The 22157-nt window shown below is 46.8% G+C and overlaps 1 protein-coding gene across 1 annotated transcript in view; it reads left to right on the top strand.

Moving 5' to 3' along the window:
* The first annotated feature begins 4723 nt into the window (after window positions 1-4723).
* The window catches only part of LOC136044152 (fibronectin type-III domain-containing protein 3a-like), a 30334-nt gene continuing 12900 nt past the window's right edge, over window positions 4724-22157 (top strand). The window contains exons 1-6 of the mRNA XM_065729271.1: window positions 4724-4928; window positions 12801-12922; window positions 16378-16453; window positions 17208-17284; window positions 20180-20414; window positions 21333-21605. Coding sequence (XP_065585343.1) covers window positions 12827-12922; window positions 16378-16453; window positions 17208-17284; window positions 20180-20414; window positions 21333-21605 — 757 coding nt within the window. The 5' untranslated portion in view covers window positions 4724-4928; window positions 12801-12826. The remainder of the gene's footprint in view (window positions 4929-12800; window positions 12923-16377; window positions 16454-17207; window positions 17285-20179; window positions 20415-21332; window positions 21606-22157) is intronic.

The following is a 22157-nucleotide window of genomic DNA, read 5'->3' as shown; positions in this document are numbered from 1 at the left end:
ACAACCCACGCGGTGCAGCCGCCCCCCCGCGCCGCTTTTTGCGGGAGCGGGCGGCCGCAGCCGAAGAACGGCCCCACGCTCGGTCCGGCCTTCGGTTCGCGCGCCCGCCCGCCCCTGTCCGGCCGGCGGCGGCGGCGCAGGCGCAGTGCCCGCATTCCATCATGGCGGAGCGGTCCGTTGGCGGTCGGCAGCGCCGGGGCTGAGGCGGGGGCAGCGGCGCCGCGCACGGTCAGTGCCACCGCGGTGTGGTTCGGGCTCCGCTCGGGACGGTTCCCCTCGCTCCTCGGGGCCGCCGGTTGGAGGAGTCCGGCGGGGCCGGGACGGGGGCGAGCGGCGCTCCCCACCCAGGGCGCGGTGGGCAGTGCCAGGGCCGGCGGCGGTGTGGGGCGGGCAGGGGGGCGGCGGGTTACGTTGCGTTGGGTTGGGGGTGTCGGTGCCCGTCTGTCTGTCTGTCTGTCTGTCTGTGGGCGGTGTTGGGAGGGGGGGGGGGAGGGATCACGGTGCGGGATTCGAGACCCCGGGGGATGCGGTGTGGGGCGGGCGGAGGGGTCGGGGCGGCGTTGCGGCGCAGCGCTGGGGATGGTGCGGCGCTCCTTGCGGTGCCCCCCCCCGCCCTCCCCGGACGGGGCCGCTGCCAGCGCGTTCCCCGCACTTTCTCTTCCCTCCTCCCGCCGCAAATCCTCCTTCTTCTACCCTTCCTCCACTCCCCCCCCCCCTTTTTTTTTTTTCCTTCCCTATTATTTCCTCGGGGAGAGCTGAAGCCATTCCCCCCCCAGCTCCCCCCTCAGCCCCCCCCACCCCCCCCTCCCGCTCTCCCTCCCCGCAGCGGAGCCGCTGCCTGCGAATGCCACGTCGCCTTCTGCCTGTTCCCCTTCGCTGCTCCGGCTCAGACACCTCCCCCAGCGCGGCGGGGTCGGGGCAGGGGGAGGTCAGCGCTGTCACCGCTCTGTGCTGGTGGCCGTCCCGCTCCCTCCCCCCATTCCGCTTTGTCCCCCTCGGCTCTGGGGGGCGGCGGTGAAGTGGGGACCCTTCTGCGACCGGCGCCGGTTCCCGAGGGCTGCTTGGAAGGACAGGGGATGGTCCACGAGGCCCCGCAGCCCCTCCGCCGCTCCTTGGAGGCCCTCCGTTGCGATCACCTCCGTGCAGGGTAACGCTGGAGCTGGCAGGTGGATCTGCTCCGTGCACGCTGCTTTCGGAGCTCCGGGTCTCATGTTTAAAGCTTGCTTCTCAGACCTTGTGTTAGAGAATGGTGGAAACTTTCTGTAGGGCCAAGTTATTTTTGTACCTGGGGTAATACAACCCCGGTTAAGATTGCTGCCGTTTCTATCCATTCCTTGAATGTTTCGTGTCTCTTCTGTCCTGTGGTGGTTTTTAGTGTTGTTGGTCCTTCTGTACTTCATCAAATGTCTCTTGTGAGCATTGCCACAGTGCTAGTGCAGGTAGCAACCCGGTATGTGCGTCTGTATTGTCTGATTCCTTGTGTGCTTTTAATATATTTATCGTTACAAAACTTAGTTCGATAGGGAAATCCTACCTCAGCTCCAGATGGAAAGACTGAGGCACAGAAATATTTATGGCCCAAGGTCACGCAGGAAGTGTGTGGTCAGGCAGGGAATTGAATCTAGATTTCCTGAGACTCAGATTAGCATTTTAAGCAGGGAAGCATCCTCTCTGTGTTTTAAGCCAATAAGCTGTCCTTGGTGTTAGCATCCAGTGTGGAAGAGAATAGTCTGCGTTTCAGACAGGATCCTTGCGAGGAAAAAGCAAAAGCCCATGCTTGTGTTCCTCTTTTATGTAGTTTGTATGCAAGAAAAGGATAAGGTGGTAAAATGGGAAAGATGTTGACTTTCTCAGGGCTGTGTGTGTAATGATGCGTGCTGAAAAGCAGCCAGCTGTTACGCTGTCCTCTCCTTCATCTGGTTACCTTACTGTGCTCCAAATCCCTGAACGTTTTGGAATGCTGCTGTTGCCTGGGAATAATTTATTGTTAGCCAGGATCAAATAGACCTCATGTTCCATGCAGCCGAGTTAAGAGCAATCTGCTGTGTGTTGGGTCTCACTTTGTGACAATGCTGCAGTCTGTGAGCTGGCAGAGCTGGCACTGTCGGTGTGGGATGTCTCCTGGGGCAAGGTGCACACTGATCACCTGCAGGCTCAGGAGTGCTGCTGCAGATTTTGAGGAAACTTGGCCTTGCTTCTAATTAAGCATCACACGGAGGATGGAGTGGAATTGTTTCAGCTCCTTGGATGCGTGCTGTTATGCGACGATGGCTCACTTTTGTTTGTAAAACATGGTGGTTAGCATTACTAGAGCGTTACAGTTGCCAGCAGTTTTGAAGAATCAATTGCTAGAATGGCATAAAACCATAATTCCTGGTGCATTCACCTTTAGAGAATAATGATAATTAATTTACACAAATCTGCTTCCTGCTGCAGCCCTCAGTCGCAGAGTGCATTGTGCTTTGACATTGAGCAGAAACCAAATTCGTGACCAAGTTAACACGGATGTTCCATGTAACATGTATCTGGTCCTTGGTTTGGGTGGTTTTGGAGGTCAGCGTTGGCATCTTTTTGGCTGTTGGGGTTGTCACATGCATGGACCTTAAAAGAAGGTTTCCCATGTGCTGTGCAGTCAGTAGGAGCTGCAGCTCCCTGCTCACAGGAGCGTGCCCCTGGGGACTGCTGCTCGTGTGTTTGTGTGTACGTTTCTACACTTGTGGTGGAAAACTGATTCTGGAAATCCCTCTGGGTGATTGTCACGCAAGTTGAGATACACATTCAAGGTTGGAAGGCTGAACTTGGTGCTTGTGTTTGCTGTTTCACCAGCTTCAAAGGCCTCTCATCAAACTCCAGACGTGCACTTGTTGCTTTTAAGAAAGCAGACAGCTGGGGAGGCATTTGTAGGGCAATGGTGCATGGCACAGACTGCCCAGTGGGTGGCAGGGAACACCCCGAGTGTCCCAGAACCGTGGGGATGTGGCACTGTGGGACCTGGGGATGGGAACTATGGGGCGGGTTGGACTTGGGATCTGAGAGGGCTTTTCCAACCTCACTGATGCTGTGTTTCTCCGAGGCATCATATTGGCTCGTGACTTTGATGCAAGGTATTGTAAGAATGCCTTAGTTACACATCCTCTTGTTTTCCTATCCTGATTTCATTTAAACGTGGGAGAATTGTAAATTTTCCTCTGAAAGCAGATGAGAAAACCTCAGTATTAGTAATAGTGTAGCAGTCGAGAGAGCTGAAGTGAAAACAGTATCTCTCACTTCTAACTTTGCTGCATCACAGAACAGTTCTCTCTGAGCTGCTGGTGTTCAGAGCCGTGGCTGCTCGCTGCTCCCGTTCCAGGGCTGGTGAATATCACAGGAGTAACCTTTTAATTTTTTTTCACCTGTTTTTAGCAAGTTGTCATGAAGCTTACCAAGGTCAAGATGGTTGGTTTTCAGCTGTTATCTTTGCTGCACGCCAGACCTTCACTGAAAAGTTTTGGATTCCTGAGTGAGGAGCACACACTGGACTCTTTATTGCATTCTTGAAGAGCTTATTGTAAAAGCAGCGATAATTTATTCTTTCAGTGGTGCTAACACAATCCTTTCTGTGTATTGACCAGCACAGACAGACCACTGGCTCAGCGCCCTTCCTCCGTTTCAATCTTAATGTAAATCTGCTATTGTTCCCAATATCTGATTGGTGTGGAGAAATGCCTCAGTTTGCCCAAGATATGCTTTTGCATCACTGGGGCCTGGCGCTTTGTGCTTTTTTGCCCATATCTCATGAAAAGTAGTTCAGGAGGACATGATGAGGCTGCGACCTCAGCGACGTCTGCGGCTTCGAGCCAAGATCACCTTTCTGGTGGGAGCAACAAAGGAGCTGCTGTGTCTGCGGGAGGGGCTTCTGTCTGCTTCCCACAAAGCCAGCCAGAAAGCGGGGGCCTGTGCCCTGGCTTTAGGAAAAGCTTCTTGGGAAGTGACTGAATTCTTTGGGTTATGAATTTACAGAGCCAAAACAGGGCAGTTCTTATCAGTGTGCAGACAGCCTAGGAACTGGAACTTGGTACTCAGTGGGTCACCTTGAGAAAGGTGATGACTTTCACATCATTAAGTGTAACTTCTTGAACAGCTTTGGTGCGTGCTGAAGGTGTTCTTAGCATCTTCTGCTGGAGCATCTTTGGTGGGACAGTTCCTCAAGTGAAGCGATGCTGTCCCATCAAAGCTGTGACTGTATTCCCCAGGCTGCACAACTACTCTGCTTCCAGTTTGGCCTGTCAGAGGATAAGTACATTCCTGGTAAATTCAACTTGGATACATTTATGTACTGTTAGGAAATTGATTTTTCCTTCTTTATTATCACGTAGAAGAATAGAGCATTGAGCAGACAACCTTGTAACTGTATTTAGTTGAGGTGAATGCACTGCATACAGGAGCTCTCTTCACTGCATTCAAGTTCCTTGTCACTGATGGGATCACAGCTTAACCAGCAGAGTACCTTTGGCTGATACAGCAATAAACGTACGTGCAGTGTGTTTACACAGTTGTCAGGCTTTGCATTCTGTACGTGCTGAATGGGTGCAAGAAGGCTGCATAAGATATTTTGACTCTTCCTTGTGTCTTATTTGCAGATCCTGGTGGAGTTTATCTCTGGCTGTTCTCCAGCAGCTTATTCAATACAAGCTATTTTCTGCATGGGTTGTTTTTTTTGTTTTTTTTTTTCTTAAGACTGTGCTTGCCAGTTTCTAAGAAGAAAATCACTATTTCTTTTTCCTTGTCCACAGAAGGAAGGCTGAGGGACACACAGCTCATTGCTCCTCCTGCAGCGGGCAGTGACCATACACCATCTATCAACAGGAGCAGCTTCGAGTCAGGAGTCTCAGCAGTAATTAACCATCGTTTGCTGTTCCCCCAGATCTTCTGAGACATTTTTTCTGTAAGTCTCTCATCTGTTAAGGTGCAGTAATATACAAATATTTGAAAAACTTCTAAGCCTAGGACTCCCATTTTCTTCTTTGATTTTGTTTTGTTTGAAACTTATTATCTAATGAAAAATGGGTTAGAGAGGCAACTGATAGAGCTCTTGAATTAGGAAGAAGCTCGGTATTTCCAGATAAATGTTACTGGTTTTACAGTGTAGCAACCTTATCTTTATTTTGGCGTTAATCTCACTCTCCTTCCCCCAGCTGGAATTTTCGTCTTAATGGGACTTGCATAATCGGCCTTCGTATAAAGAAAGTAAATGCTGTTTTTAGCAAAGGCATTTCCTGTAGAGAAAACAGTTCAAGAGAGTGGCAGCACGCTGATAAGTGACCAACTGGATGGCACTGCTGAGGTGTGCTGGAGCCCACAGAACTCATCAGGTCACGGGACTGACCTGTGTGTGTGTTGGGGGTGGAAATTATCAGCAGTGTGATGTTTGTGTTTTGTCGTGAGGGCCAGAATTCTACCACTTCATGCTTTCTATCTTTCTTTTTAATGAGGGTTCCTGTTAATTACATTTGCTCTTAGAATGGCATTCTCAGCTTTGTGAAGAGTGGTTTACCCATTTTCTGGTTTGGTTCACGGTTGTCTAAGGCAGTAGAAGAGGTCAAGGAGAGACCTGAAGGTGTGGCTGATCAATGCAGAATAGAGTGTGATGGGAAACGACATAATTAAATACAAAGCAGGCCTTCAGGAAGATAATACACAGTCAACCTTCTGGTATATTTTCATCTGTTGTTTTGATTTTTAGTGCCTAGATTTCTTGAAATAAAGACAGATATAAACGGTCATTCCTGGGTTCTTCAAAACTGTGCTAGGCTCCACTCATTCTTTTAATAAAGATGCTGCAATTCAACTGATCTACCAATAAATTCAGATACAGAAGCAGCAGATTTCAGCACTAGCATGCATCAGCTGAGCTGTGCTGGAGGCTTTCTGCATGCTGCTGGCCTGTCACAAATGCTGGCCGAAGGGTGTTGCTTAAGCTTCACATGCACAATCACATATTTGCATTTTGCCTCGCATTTTCCATGAACTGAAAAAATGCACGTGGTCAGTTACCACAAGACTGCTCCATGTGGTAATTTATGTAATTTCTTGGTGTGTTTTAGCGTTGGTTTAAGTATAACCTGTTTAAACAAGGCTGGTCTGATGTGCTCTGCAGCTAGAGGATTACAGCCTGAACTACTTCTCTTGTTGTGCAAGAATGTTTTTGGTTTGTATGTCAAGCTTCTAAACTGTAATGCAGCAAAAGCAAAGCTTTCCCATTCTCCTTGTTTTTGGGGACCTGAGTCCTGCTTTTGCTTCTCTCTTGTTGGATTAGGTGATGACTGACTGCTCTGAGTTGTGCTGTGGTAGAGAGCCTTTCCTGGAAGTAGAGCTGCTGCTGCTGTTTTCAGTAATCGGAATGATTGCTTCCTCTCAGTCAAGTTAGAAGAAAAAAAACCCAAACGAGTCAGTGTTAGGAATGCAGAACATTTGGAAAATAACTTCTGGATCAGGTGGTGTTTGTATCACAGCATCTGTCCCACTTGGTGCGTGTCTGCCATCCCGTAGTGTCCTCTGGGTCACCTCCTGGTGCTGGAGAGGTCTGTGCTTTGGTGCTGTCGTGCTGTAGGTGCAGGAGGTGGGCACAGCATGCTGACATGCACGGCTGCATGGCACCCAGGAGCAGTTTGGTGCGTGGAAGCACTGCGTGTAGGATGAGGCAGGGCAGCCCTGAGCTGTGCTGGCTGCAGCCGTGCCTGCCCTCCGTGGAAGATGAAGGCAGTGCATGGAGCAGCTGGGTGCTCTGCCCTGCTGTGATCCAGGTATGCCTCGCTTCATGGAGGAGACTCAGCTGGAGCTGTGCAGTATGCTTGTTCCTGCTGTGGTGGGGTAGTCTGCACACACAATAGCTTTGGGGTTTTTTCTGCTCTTCGAAACAATGCTTTTTCCCCATGCAGATGATTGGTAAATAAAGCAGGGAAAAAGTTACTGTAAAAGGGATTCAACTTTACACCACACCTCAAGACCAGATTTGTCCCATGGGGAGAAATCGTATGTAGTTTTCCAGATACTTAACCTGAAATTCAGAACCCTAGAGCACACGCAGCTCCTGTAGAAACTTGTGTTTCCCATCTTGTCATTCTTGGCACTGATTTAAACATTTAGCTTCATCTGTTAAGCTCAGTAGTTACTTCACAGTGAAGTCTGCCTTGCTTTGGGGTGACTGGGGAGGGTTTCTCTGGGGCTCTTGCTGCTTTTCACCACACTGTGGAACAGATGCCTGTTTTCTGGCACATAACAGCCTGTGGTCTGAGGAGCAGAGTGTTGTCTTTCTACAGCAGTGTGTTTTGCTTGCAGGGAAGTACCCCGTTAGTTCTCCAGCTGTTCTTCACCACTGCTACATGGCTGCAGTGCCCGTGTTAGGATGCTCTCCATGCTTTTCTTCCCCTGGTAGGGTTTCCTTTCTCTCTTTCTTTTTTTTAATCACATTTTTTTTTTCATTTCAGAGATGCACTTTGCTTCTTGTGGCTCTGATGGGAAGCTTTCTTGGATCTCAAGTTTGTTTCTCAGTGGACCGTTTTGTATTTTACATCCATACCTATTAAGTCACTTAGGCAGGCATTTGGGTGTAGCATTTGAGTTGTATATTGTCAGTGGGTTAATAAACTGGCTTCCAGCATACGTGAAATCTGTTACTGGAGCTGTTAGAAGCTTTCTCACCTAAACTTGAAAACTTTCTGCTGTGGGATAGTGCCTGTCACCCCACGGGATAAGCCCTTCCCTGGTGGTGCATCTGCCTTTCTCCCTCCATTGCTCTGAAACTTTAAGGGGTGTCGTACCAGAATACAAAGCAGTTTCTAAGTGCTGAGGGCAGTTGCTTGTATATTATAGTTGCATTTTATTAGCGGGTGGAGGATTTCTTTTTATTGCTTTCCTGGCACGGTCTCCTCAGGAACCTGATCCAGATTTGGGGGGGGGGCTGGAAGTTGATGTGATCACTCGTGGCAGAGTTCCTGTGTGTCTTACTCTGCTGATCTGCTGTTTCTGTGGTTTTGGGGATTTTTTTTTTTCAGCGGCCATGATATGAGGGCTTTCCATCTCAGTCTTAGTTTTCCTTTGGGAGAATTTCTGTGGGCAGTCAGGTCTTAGGATACCCCGAGGACTAGCCAGGCTGATAGAAGGATGGTGCTGGCTTCCGTATTCTGTGATGGAAACTATTAGCACTGCTTTGCAATCAGCATTTCAGTGTCAGTAAGGCTTTTTGGAAAACAGAGGGAAATGTTTGCACCTCTGCATGTCTGTGGCTTCTTCAGGTTGTCCTGCTCTGCCTTTGGAGGCTTCCAGCTCTGTCGTTTTTGCAGCTGTGATTTTCAGTGTGGTGCAGAGCAGCGGCACGAGTCGTTCTGCTCCGGTGCATCTGCACTACTGCAAGGATTGAGGTGTTATCAGTTCTGTTGAATCTGAAACCAAAAAAGTGGTACCTCAGAGGCAGCAGCTGGAGCATTGTGCTGGAGCCACGTACTGCGTGTCTGTGCAGTGGGCATTTTGTTGGGGTTTCTCCCTGTTCTGCAATACAAGTTGGCAGGTTTGACATCTCAGAGCGTATCTAGGGCTGAATTGCTGGAGATGAGAACGGACTGGGTTGGAAGGGACCTCAAAGATCTAGCAGTACCAAGGTCAAAACGACATAGGGTGCACCTAAATCTGTTACATGGGGTTTTTCACAGCTGTAGGTGTTAAATGTGTGACTGAGCACGTCTGTTGGAGAAGTCATGAAGAGCGTTCTCAGTATCAGAGCTGCGGTGCCCCCTGGCTGGGAGCCAGGCTCCGGGCAAGGTGCTGCAGCCAAATCCACTCGGGTGTCATTATGAATTATTTCCAACGTTTTAATCAAAACATATATTTAGTTTTGAACAGATGACTGTTATGGAGCGATGGTGGTCTCTTCAGAGCTAAAATTGTAACTGAGCCTCTGTTAAGTGTGGTTCTGTTGGGGCTCTCTCTCCCTTAATCTCACTGAAAGTAAACCAGAGTGCTCCGCGTGGCTCACGTGTGGTCCTGTGGTGGAGGAGAACTATTTTGGGAGCAGGATGAGATCTTAAACGCTTTGTTAGGGCTGTTTATTTGAAAAACACTGGGAGAAGGTAAGTTGTGTCTTTTAACCTAAATGTTTCCTACCTCAAAATCGCATGGGACATGCATTTTGGATGGGGGGGGGGGGGGATAGGCTTTTCTGAAGTTCCTAGTGAGATCTGATTTTCTGACAAGGCTGTTCCTTACCCTTGTGCTGGCGAGGCATTTTGTTTGTGTGTTGCTCGTGTTTAACAGCATTTGGTGCAAACTTTACCTTAAAATATTTCAAAGTTGGTGTTGGATTGAAGGCATGGAAGCACCCCCGATAGCTGAGCACCCAGCTCCCCATCAGGCTGTGCTCCCTCTGTGGCCCTGGGCACGTTGTTCTTTCTGCCCTCAGCCTCACTCCACTTAAATAAAATAGTCTCCATTTAAATAATAAGCTCCTTAGAACAGCAGCTTCCTCATATTAAACCCAGCACTTACTGTAATGAAAAGTGTTTGCGTTCCCTTCTGTGTGGGACTACTAATGCACATTGGCTGTTTATGGAATAGATTCAGTTCTTGTTCTGGACATTGGAGTGAGGCTGGTCCATTTCTGTCTACTGCATGCTTCCCTTTCTCCCTTTTGGGATAAGTGTGATGCCTTTTGGAGAGACATTTACAATACGTTGGGAAAATAATGTGATAAAACACACTTAAAGGGTGCACCACTTTTCATTGTTGTTCTGCACCCTGCACATAAATAACAGCGTGGAACTGTGGAGCTGCAGGGGTTGGAAGGGACCTCAGGGGTTTCCAGTCCAACCCAGTCAGATGGTGGTCACTGCCAGAAGCACAGTGTGCCTGCGGGCGTGGGGACGTGCTGCTGCTGTTGGCTGCTCACTGTTGCAGAGCTCTGGGTGAGGCAGAAGCAGTGCTTTCGTGCAGAAGGGTGCTTGCAGCCATGGCTTGTCCTTAGGGGCAGGGTTGGGAGTTTCCCGTTGATGTGCACACGGCGGTGATGGTGTGAGCTGAGGTTGAGAGTGACACCTCGTTTCATTCTGCGCGTTCAACGCGACTCAGTGGGGTTTTGCAAACCCAGTGAGCACTGCTTCTGTTCATTTCAGTCAACTTCTGTTAATGGCTACAGCCATATATAGGAATAGCATATTTGTTTCTCTTTTGAGCTGAAACCGTTTGAGATTTCATTTTCAGAACATCTCGTGGAAGTCCGTGGGGTATCCCAGACAGATGGTACGAGCAGCAGAGCTGGTGGTGTGAAGCTGGACATCCCAGGGGCACTGACTGAGCTGCAGGCGGGTGCAATCCGTGGGAGCTCAGAGCTGGAGCAGCTCCAGGATGACTGCAGTGCTGCTCGAGGAGGATGGGGCTGGGAAGGGGAAGGCCCACGCTGCAGCGGTGCAGGCTGTGCGTTTTTCTGTGTCAGGAAGTGAGGTCAGGCCGGGCGCTGTGTGCTGTCATTGTTTTCTGGAAGGCTGGTCATTAAGGTTTTCTGTTTTTCTTAGAAGCCTTTGTAGTCAGTGGAAACTATTGCCTTTCTGAATACGGTTAGGGTGATTAACCACGTTACGTTAGCGCGCTGTTGGATGGCTCGGTGCTTCTCAGACAACACTTCTAAAGTATGAGCTGGTTTATTTGCTTCAGGAATACTTAATATCCTATTTTGGCACACCCAGGTCCAGCAAAACCTAAATCTTAGGATCCGCTAATATTGATAGAGCAATCTGAAATCCGGATTTCACAACTGTTGGTAAACTTGGATGTAAAGGAAGGTCTTGGAAGCCTGTCCGCGCTGGGATAGCTGAGTGAATGCCTTGCAGGAGTGCTGCTGCTCTGCTGGACCTTTTGGTACCTTGTTTTAATCACAATGACAGACTGTTACAACATCTTAGATATGCTCAGCTGAACTGCTGAATGCGGATATAGTTGTTTTTTTGGTGAGGGGTTTTCCTCCTTCTGTTAATTGCTAATTTCTGTTGTCTTTGAGGTTCTTAGATGAACGAAATGGAGACTGTGCACTCAGGCATGTGTGTTTTAAGTATTTATTTATATATATAAAACAGTGTATTTTCAATCTGCTTGTGTCTACTGAATTCCTATTATGGAAGCAGTTTCTCTTAAGTCTTAGCTAGAAACCTCTAAAAATAGGAGAGTTGTAGTAGAAGAAACTGCTGCCGTAATTTTAGCCCACGGACCGGCAGTGTTTGTGGTTATTTTTAAGTGAAATAGTTATATGCAATCAGATGAGCTTGTTTCTTAGACAGCAGTCGTTCAAAATCTGGCAAACAGAATGGAAGGTCATTTTATTGAGGAAATAAATAACAGGCTAAGGTAGTTGGGTATATTTAGGGCAAACCTGATACAAACTGGCACTTGAAGTCCTGTCCGGCCCTCGTGGCCCTTCAGTCCTCTTTGGTCTCCTAAAAGCGTGTGATGGGAGCGGGCCCAGGAGGTGGCTGGTGTGTGGAAGCAGGGGTTTCTGTGGCACTGAGGCTGCTCTGTTGTGCTGTGTTTTGTGGCCGTGTGATTGTGTCAGTTCTCTTGAGGTGTTCTTGCAAAGAAGGATCAGTGTGCTTGTCCTGCCACACTGTCCCAACCTCCTCATCTGGCAGCAGCATTGCAGGAGGACCTTGTAGCATCAGCCCTCAGTGCAGGCCCTTGCTGGGCAATCTGAGCTTAACATCAGAAGAGATTATGAGAGTCCAGCTGTGGTGCTTCTCTAAACACTGCTATTCCCATATTGGTTTAGCAGTTGTATGTGGACTGGCTTGGTTCACACATAGGTGAGGTGGTGTTTTTGAGTTCTGTTTTGTTTTTTAATGTAATACATTGGTCTGTCCTAAATGCACTTTGGTCTTCTGTCTGGGTTATGGGAGGTAATGGGAAGGGAGAAGGAAATGGCAGCATTTCCTGTATCCTGTTACCTTGTGCTTTTTATGGACGCTGAATTAACTGTACATCAAAAAATCACAAGGAGTTGCACTGCATTTTGCTTTGTTTTAATTATGGATCGTTCAGGGGAAGCTCATAACTATGCACTGCTTTTCCAATTGCAGTTCTCCGTGGTACTCATTTAAAGACTCCTATACCAAGCACTCTAGTCTGTCTCACATTGCCTTAGGCTTTGTTTTCTCCATAGCAGCATCCTGTACTAATGGCACGTTGCATCACTGGAGAAATTGCAGGGTTTTTGATCACCCCAGAGGCTGAGAGGTGTGTGTAAAACTCAAGTTATGACGAGTTCAGAAACTTAGAGAACTCCAAATTTTAAGAATAAAATGGTGTGAGTGTAAACGCTGCTGCTGTGTAATCACACCGCTTACGTACTGCTGTCATCACTTGTGGCATGTCGAGTGGGGTACGTGTGCTATTTTAAAGGACGTATTTTTGGAAGAGGGATATGTATTGCTGATATGCAGTACTTGAGGACAGGATAACATCTTGTGCTCCTTGGGAGTTCTCCATTGAGAAGAACACGGACGTCTGAGGTGATGCTCTCCGTGCTGTCGAGGCTGTCCGTTTGCACAAGTCCTTAAATGTATGGTGAGGGCAATGCTTTGTACCAGCTTCAGGCTCTAATTAAGCTCCATTTATTTGCAGATCTTTGGGGCAGAGTTGTGGAATGCTGAAAGCGCTGCTGTGTTTTTCTTGTGAATTACTGGTACCATGTTTGGCAAACAAAGCAGAGAATTATTTGGGAAAGGGGAGTGGTGGAAATCTGATATTGGTGCTGTCTTTCTGTTCCAGCAGGCTGTTAACGTGAGCAGTTGTCAATGAATGGTTTTCAGACATGATGGCCGACCAGCCGCCTCCGTTAGAAGCTACGCCTCTGCTGAACGAAGTGCCACTTCTACCTCACATGGTTAATGGGGACAGCATCCAACAGGCAAGTCCATCCCTCCTGCTTCCATCCTGGTGGTCGCCGTACTGTGCCTGCAGGGCTGGCAGGGAGGCTGGTGTTCAGGTGTACTGTAGAAGACAGAACAGATTAAAAAAAAGCTTATTGCTAGCCAACTTTTATGATGGCAGGGAGAAAAGAAGCTTCTGCAGAAAGCAACTGTAGAGTTACCCCCTCCAAGGAAACTTTTAGGGCTGGATGGGGCCTCCAGCAATCTGATGCAGTGGCAGGGGGCTGCAGGTGGGTGAACGTGACGGTGCCTTCCATCCCATTCTGTGACTCTGCAAGTGCATGGTTCTCAGCATTGATCCTGTGAGCGCAGCACAAGTGTGAATATAAAGAGGGAGAAAATGGTTCAGCATTGCTGTAGTGGAAATACGAGAAGATTGCTTTTAATTTGTGATGTTTAGTCTTAAGACTAAAAAAAATATGTCCAGTAGTGAAGGGGAAAATGTGTGGATTTAATGTTTAATAAAACAAATTGATACAGATTAGAAAGAAGCTGCAGTACTTTAAATTGAGAAACCCGTTGCAGGGAAATGTAGAGGAGATGAAAGACCTCTGTTTTCCTGATGCTAGGAATCTTCATTAATAATTACAGCTTGCTAGTGAAACCTGAGTAGAGTGGAAACTTCAGAATTCTGGGGGGTTCAGCCCTTCAGAAACACCTACTATGAGTAGAAATACAACAGAGGAAGTAAAACGGTTTGACTGAAGTACAAACTTGCACAGATTGTGGCTAAATTTGAAGTAATTTTAGTGCTTGGCAATAAAAGGGAAGTGCCTTCCACTGTAAATGCTGAGGTGTCTTCCCATCTTTGGGAGATACGTTGCTAGACAGCCCCTGAAATCTCACAGTCATCGTGTTGTTTTCAGTTGGGATCTTGATTTAAGAAGCTGCAGGCACAACTGGTCCTTGTAGGAAAGAAAAGGCTGTTTGGTTTGTTAACATAACTGAATTGCAGGAGTAACAAAAGATAAATTATGTGCCTGGAGTCAAATAATTGTCTTGTTGAAGTGAGGAGCAGAGTTGCCCCTTGCTTTATTCTGGTTGGTATGTAGCTTTATGCGTCTGGCAGTAATTACAGTGTGGGATTTAGGGGGTTAATTCAGAAGGGAAAGTTGCATAAAAGTTTCTGGAAGATAACTCTCCAGTGAAATGATGGGGAAGGGTTACTGTGAAGACCGTGGTGTATTTGAATGCACGGTGAATAAATAAGATACAGTACATCATGAGCTGCTGAGGATCTGGGCAGCAGTGTCTACTAGATGATTTAATTTAAAATCTCTTTTATTTTGCAAGCTTTACAAGTGGGAAAGGGGAGAGACCTGCACTGTTTCAGTTGTAGTGCACTTCCCTGTAGAAATGATAGTCCTTGCTAAAAAAAAAAAAAAAAAGTGATGAATAATTGTGCTCGGCTCTTTTTCTCTTACTCTGGAGGTAAGATGACTGTGTCTTGAAATAAACGAAGCTATAGAATATCTCAGCTCATTCTGCAGCTCTAGCATTAGCACCGTGAAATTTTAGACACTGACCAGCTGTGAGATTATTCAGCAGCTGGTGTTCCTTGTGTAACGAGGAAAAGAGAGACGTGGGTCTCATAGGAGACCAGCTCTGTCACTGTTTGTGTAGCACATTCTCATACAGATCAGCATGTAGAATAGCAGTGTGCAGGGAGTGACCAGGAGGTGACTCTTGTTGGAGTCTGGGGAACCAAGTGGAGGCTGGTTGCAGTCGGGTGGGGTTTAAAGGAGTTGAGTCTTGGAAACGCACGGGAAAATGTCCTTTTAAGAGCAGACTTGAAAACAGATAGTCTCCAAGCCTTCTAACTGAGTTATTTTGGAAATAACGAGTAAGTCTGTCTAGTGAAAATAGGTGTGTCTGTCTTCATGGGGCGAGAATGTCACTTCATGTCAGCGTGCCAGCATTTCTCACTGTTTATAAACAGCCGGGCTGACATCCTGCAGTCACATTACAGGCACATTCTGCTCTCCTTTGCTGCTCTTGCTTGCAGGGAGCCACATTTGCAAGCTCACCTTTAAGCAGAGTATTAACTTGGAAGCTTTATTAAGGCAGATGAGTTTTAATCATTTTGCTACCGGTGCCAGAAAGGATGGGCTAATGATGAAGTATTACACAGCGCTTTTGTTTGTAGAAGTAAAACGTGTGCTGTTTGGCAAGTCCTGTCAGTCAGGGGCAGCTTCCAGCTCGTTAGCTCCGTTTCACAGAGAGGAACTCAGAAGTTTTCTGGAAGGGATCCTTGTTCCAAAAAAAACCCCAAAAACCTCCGGCAATAGAAAGTGCTGAACAACAAAATTGTGTTCAGTGCTTTGAAATAACTCTCAAACTGTTGATCCCATTAGTTCCAAAACGGTTGTGTGGGGCACCTGTCAGCCTTCCTGTGAGTGCCTGTGCTGTGCTGCCTCTAACCAGGCTTAGGCTGACTCCTGGGGAGCACTCAGGCTTCCTGGAAGTTTTCCTTGATGGAAGGTAGATGGAATTGCATTTGCTTTGTTAATTGCAGTGAGTCATTCCTCCAGGACGTTGCCCCATGCATTCCTGACATTCCTGACTTCCAGTGCTGCTCTGCAGTCTTGTGCTTTACACCACTTAGGATCCTTTTCACTGAGTTAATACTTTCCTGAACTTCAGTTAATTGGGACTTCTGAAGATTGGACCTGTTCAAAGGCTCTGAGTTTTTAAAGCACCCCCTTCCTGCCTCTGAATTTTCTCTTCCTTGGAGATGAGTTGTAAGCTTAAATACCTGCCCCTGGGGTCGGTCCCAGCTGCAGACTTTGTATTTCCTTTGTGCTCTGGCAAACCCCCAGCCTGTTATTGTCTGCTTGGTATGTCATGTAAAGAACAGGGCAAATAACACTGCTTCACTTTCTCTACCAATAGAAGTGTAGCAGAGTAAAAGCTGCACGTTTACTGCTGAAGTGATGGAATCAGTTACATGTTAGTGTTGCAATTGCACCACTTCTAACAGGGCTGTCTGTCCATGAGCTCTTGCTGAGTGGCAGAGTATTGCTGGGTGGCTGTGTGACTCCTCCAGATGCTGTGCTTATGTCCAGAAGCATTTTACCTAACCCAGAGCAGGATTGTTTCCTGTCCTGTGACCTCACCGGGGTAAGGGTCTGTGTTCGCCTCCACATCCTGTGCTATAAGTTAAAAATGATCAGTATAGCATTGTGCAGGAGCTGCACAGTTTTGTTGCCCAGCATTTAACAATCTGTTCCTTGGGGCCTTGTTTTACACACACTGTTTAAATGCAGCGGATCTGTGTGAGCTTCCTGGTCAGAGCAAAGAGGAATGCCTCTCAGGAATGCTTAAAATGACATAAAGTAAGATATGTGTGTAAAGGTTAAGTAATCTTTAAAATAAATAAGTAAATAACGAACTATCTGCTTCATGTTTTGTTTGTTTGTTTGTTTTTTAACAGGTTATTCTTGTGCAGGTGAACCCGGGTGAAACATTTACGATTACAACTGAAGATGGACATATTCAGTGTATTCAAGGTAAGGGAAAGGCTGGAGGACTAAACCAAATAGTATAAAAAAATCATAAACCTCATAAAATGACTACGGTTTGTTTCTCTCACACCTGATGTGTTTTTATGTGTTCTGTAGTGCAATAAAGCAGATTTTTTCCAGTTTGTACTTAAGGCACAAGTGACATAGTGCTGGGAAGCTGGCAGGCTTCCCCACAGCTCTGCATGCTCTGCTGATAGCTTTCCAGAGGTCGACATGTCAGCTGCTCTTCCAGTGGTCCTTGAGTAGCTGTCTTCTCAGATTCACAGCTCGTGAATTTGTGGGATTTAGTCTCATCTAAACAACTTCAGTGGGTGCTGCGTGACCTTGCTTCAATGCGAGGCAGTGCCATTAGCAGTGTGTTAGTGCTGAGGGAAGTGTCACTGCCCTCTGTGCTTACAAAGCACTGTTTGGCTTGTGGGTAGGTGACCGAGCTGCAGATCTGCTGCTGGTTCAAAATATCTCCTGTAAGTCGAGTTGAATTTATCAGTACTTCCATCAGAGGAATGTTTTTCACCATTTCAAATGGTATTACACAATACATGTCCATTCTGCTTCCATCAAATCCCAGACAAGGATGCAGTCTTGCAGTGAAAAAGATGTATATATTTTTTTAAAGCAAGTTGGCAGACTGTTTGTCTTTGCATTACTGTAATGCCAATGGTGTTGGTTCTCATTGCTGTTGAGAACTGGTGTCCTGGAGCTGTTACCTGCTGTGAAGTGGCACCTCTTTGCTCCCCAGGTCCAGCACATGTTCCTATGATGTCACCAAATGGATCGATGCCACCTATTTTTGTGCCTCCCGGTTATGTATCTCAGGTAAACGTTAATTTATTCCTGTATGGAAGTGTGTTTGTGGGTGTGGCTTTTTAATAAGGAAGACATTGATTGTTTTGTCTCTAACAACTGTTAAAAGTGTTTCATTTTTTCCACTGCACTTACCAGATAGTTAACTTACTTTCCTGCAGGCGCTCTCACCATCTGTTTGCTTGGTAAAACCTGAGCTACTTCTCTGCTGTAATTTTTAATTCCATAGTTAGGCAGCCACCAAAGATTCCTTTCAGTGAGACAGAGTGTGGCCGAATTGGCCGTTGAGTTGCGTTAGCACGATGCACATCCTGAGTTTTCTTCAGCCCTGATTTCAGGGTGAAAGTAAGTGCTTAGGGTGTATCAGTGAGGACAGCAGAGCACAAAGTATGTGAGGGCAGATGGGTGTAATGGTGCCTGGCTGTGCTGAACGGCCTGTGGGGAGCAGGGCTGCTGCAGCAGTTGAACTTGTCCCCCACTCTGGATGTGAGCCTGGAGTTTCTTCCATTGAAGTCATATGGATCACAGATCGGTACCAACCTCTCTCATATCTCAGGTCTTTTTTTCTCCTTCCCGTACTGCTAAGTTATTTCCCTTTAATGGTTTCTCAGGATTCAGATTTTTCTGTTGTAACATAACTGTGTTTGTTCCTCTCCCATCTCTGATCTCCTTAGCATTCAGCAAAAGACTCTACTGTTACAGCAGAAGTGTGAGCAGGAGTGTTAATACTGGTGACACGTGCCTAGGAAAGCTCTGGGCTTCTCTCCTGCCTTAACTTTTCCATCCTCGCCGATTTTCCACTCTGCTGCACTGTTAAATCACAGCAGAGCAGAGCCGTGCGTGGTGCTTGAGCTCCTATCAGACCTACTTGAAGTTCAGTTTGATTTCCTTTTGAATTCATGCATTTTTAAAGGAAATTAATGAGAAACTTTTTTTCCCTGTTGGGCTAGGCTGGGTTTCTTGGTTTCTGGTAATGTTTGGAATCTGGAGTTTTCCAGGTAGGACGGGGAGGTGTGCAGCCACACGTGTGAGGACTCATCAGGGTACAGGACTTGGACTCAGAGCTGTCTGAAGGAACCCAGAAGTATTTATGGTGGTTTCTTCCAAAGTGCAATGAAAGGATTCAGTAGTGCGTAGTGGCAGCTTCAAAATACAAAATCATATGAAAATTTTATTATACCAGTGTATCTCTTGTTGGATTGGTTACTGCATGCACAGAGTAAATGTAACCCACAACCTCTGCTGTGAGCTTGACTTGCATGTGTGAATGCATGTGTTACAGTGCTGAGTGCAGACATGTAGGTGAAGTGGGGTGTTGAGTTCTGTTGTTACAGAAAGCCCCCAACGTTGCTCTGAGAACAAACTGCATTCAGTGTAACACAGACATGGTCTTAAGTGACCTCATACCAATTTTTTCTTCTTTGTGAGAGTTGAGAATTCCTGGTAGCACAGCTGGCTCCGAGGTCATCTCACAGCTGAACTCTGTCATAGCAGTTTGGGACTGGACACGTCCTATTTCCCCTCTGCAAAATACTTCTGCTTCGTTTGCTCTATCTTTTGCTGAGGAGCTTTTCAAAATGTACTTTTGGCATGAGCAGTGTTTCAACATCCGTAATGCCTTCTTTGCCAACTAGGAAATGCTGGAGTGATTTCTTGCAGCCAAACCAAACATGCTTTAAGAGAGGATCTCGAAGGAACTAACAGGATAAAGAATATGGTCTGCTTTGAGGAAAGTGCTTCTTTTAAATGCTCAAAAATATAAGTTCTTTATGTTTTTAGGAGCAGAGGGCTACATGGAAGATTTTAACTTGTCTAAGAGCAGTTTTTATTTACTTCTCAGATTGCATTAAAAAAGAAAAGCTTTGTATCTCTGGTTTGTTGGCCATCCTGCAGCTGGAGTGCCCCCACGCAGCCACAGCACACAGCTGTGCTGGGTCCCACTGCTGCTTCAGTGCTGCAGCTCTGCAAGGCCCTTCCCACCCACAGATGCGATCTGTGCTTTTGGTACAGCTCACAGGAGAAGGAAGCATAAAGCTGCAGACTGATTTTAAAACCACTCTTAAGAAAAATGCACAGTTTTCTTGCGTAGACTTGAGTAATTTGAAGGGCTCCATTTGCCCTTAAAATTGGGTGTTTTTCTAGCAGTGATTTTATTTTTTCCAATTGCCTTGTTCATCCTTGGTCATTTTACTGTGCAGGGGAGAACAGAAAAGACTTCATTTGCTGTCTGCCTTAAAGCAGGATTTAACACAGTCTAGCTGACGTTGCCAGTTTAGGGCGTGCTCACAAGCAGATCTGTGTACATACACATGTGGTTTCTTTTCTGTGTGTTAGAGCAGCAGCACCTTTTGATCCTGGAGCTGTGCCGTGCAGACAGGTCCCTGTCTGAATTCCCTTAACCCGTGGCAGGCGTGAGCTGTCTTGACATCTGAGCTGGGTTGGGTCTCAGCACGAGGCAGCAGAGCTGAGGTGCAGTCTGTGTGCTTGCCACGGGCTGTGGAGGTGTGTGCAGCCATGCCCTGCGCGTGGCACGGCGTGCTCTGACTTGCACACAGCTAGTGCTGTCAGTCTGCACCTGGTCTAAAGCAGGCTGTAGTTGCAGGGACAGTGGGTATTGCTCCCTGACTGATCCACACTGCTCGTTTTTTTTTGTTTGTTTTAAAGTATAAATAATTCATAGACTGTAGATTGCTTAGCACTTCGACCTGCGGGGCTCAGCTTCTTAAATGGGACAGCCTGAAACTCCTGCTCCTTTTAGTAACACATGTTGGGTTTCCACTGGGATTTGCTTCTCCCTGACTGCCAGGTTGCTGAGTGCAGACTTAGACATGGAGATTCCTTATTAAAGGTGCAATGTTTGCAGGCTTGTTCCTGTACTGACTTTCTGTTTCTTACGTTGCTTGACAGGTGGTGGAAGAAAATGGAGTTCGCAAAGTGGTGGTGTTGCCACACTCGGCTGAATTCCATCCTTCCATGCATCCTCCGCCTCACCCTCCCCCCCACGTGCCCCATTACATGCATCATCACCACGCTCTGCTCCCCCACCCCCCCCACCCCGTGTACCCCCCAGTTCCTGGGACAGGAGAGCTGCCGCCACAGTTCATCCACCAGCACCCACCCCCACATGTTTTCCAAGAGCAAGGTGAGCGTGCGGGCGGTGCTGGGCTGTGTGAGCAGTCCTTGTGCTCAGTGCATGTGGGCTGGGACACCTGAGTTCTGCTCTGTTCTGTGATTTCCTGAGGTTATCAGCCTCCCTGAAACCCTGTGTCTGGGTTCCTCACAGTAAATACAGCTGTTTTTAGCCCAGCCTATGGCCCTCTGCGTGTGCAAAGGATCAGTGTATAAGGTTTTTAAGGATTCTGTTTTTAAGGATTTATTGCAAAAGCAATGGCTTTGAAATCTTACGTTGCTGCACGTATTTTTAAGTGGATCCTCACTTTTGTTGCTATTAGTGCTCCAGTGATTGCTTCTGCCTTCCTCTGTAGTTGTGCTCTCCAAAGCTGCTGTGCTTGGTCGTAGCCTTGGCACGTGGGTTTTGAAAATGCATTTGGTGTTAATACATGAATGTATTTTTTGCTAGACAGAATCCAAGTGAGGCTAGAAAGAAAATAAAAAGTAGTGACACATGCACCAAAAATCATAGTCATCCATGCTGGAGATGGAAATGGCAGTCTGCTCTATATTTAAGAGCTGACTGAAGCAGTGTTTCATGGTTGGATCCCTGCTGACCTGCTTCCAAAAAACAGCATTTAACATGGGAAGAAATGAGGGCATGGAAGACCACTGTCTTTCTATCAAGTTTAAGTCACTAATTAAGCTATTTCACCTGAGGTCTAGCATAAAATGCAAGCACCTCGGCTACATTTTTAAAAGCTAGCTTGGGTTCTGTGCTTGTTCACACTGCTTTGAAAGTGTGGATATGTGTCAAGGGAAGGAGGGTGACTTTAAGGCCTAATCTCAATAACTAACAGAAAATGGTGCTCTGGATTAAATCAGAAAAAAAGGACAACAAATGTGGACTCAGTTTGGGATCAAAAACAGTGTTTTCTTTGCTTTGTAGAACCTCGTTCTCATGGACGGACGAACTTCATTCAACGAGACGAAAGGAGTCTCAAAATGCAAGAACACCTGAAGAAAAGACTGAAAGACAGACAAGCGAGTGGGCATACTAACAATAAGCTGAACAGTCCTCCGTCTTCGCCACATAAAGTCAGTAATGCTTCCAGTGCAGCAATTCAGAATGGAAATGGAAAGGGACAGCAAGGAACAGGAGGGCCTCTAAAGCAGAAGCAGATAGGAAAAACCAAGGGCAGTCCAGACGCAGAGATGGGAGGTAGGTTGCATCAAAAAGGTTAATAAAAAAACCCAGCATAATACATCTAGGTTCTCTGGTAATCAGGAGCTGATATATGTTCATTGCAGAATGGCTTCTGCAGAAAGACTGAGTTTGTAAATTTTCGCAGTCTGCATGGGGTTAGAGAAAGCCTGATGCAGCTTTTCCATGTTTGGATCTTCAGTCATTCATTTATTTATTTATGGTCCTGTACAAATGCTAGTTGTATCAACTTTGATCATTTGAGGTTTTACCACGTGAGATCTTTATGAAGATTTAATCCTAAGCCTCTCATGGCTCTGCCTTTTCTGACCTGGGGCTCTGCTCGGCGTTGCAGGTGTGGATGAACTGTTGTACTCACAGAAGTGACTTGTGCTGTCGTACTTCCCTAACTTCTTGGGTAGCCAGGAATTGTGTGAGGCTTGACGAAATAGGTTTGAGCAGCTGCCTTCACAGGTTGCTATTTGAACAGCTGGAGCTTCAATGCAGCACGTTATTTTGCTGAAATGAATGTTTGAGCTTTTCAGTGGCTCGTGGCTATTTACTTGCATG

The sequence above is a fragment of the Cyrtonyx montezumae genome, unplaced genomic scaffold (assembly GCF_038088225.1).
Source record: "Cyrtonyx montezumae isolate F1298 unplaced genomic scaffold, pur_monq_1.0 scaffold_11, whole genome shotgun sequence".
Lineage (NCBI taxonomy): Eukaryota > Metazoa > Chordata > Aves > Galliformes > Odontophoridae > Cyrtonyx > Cyrtonyx montezumae.
This window is presented reverse-complemented; position numbering and strand designations above follow the sequence as displayed.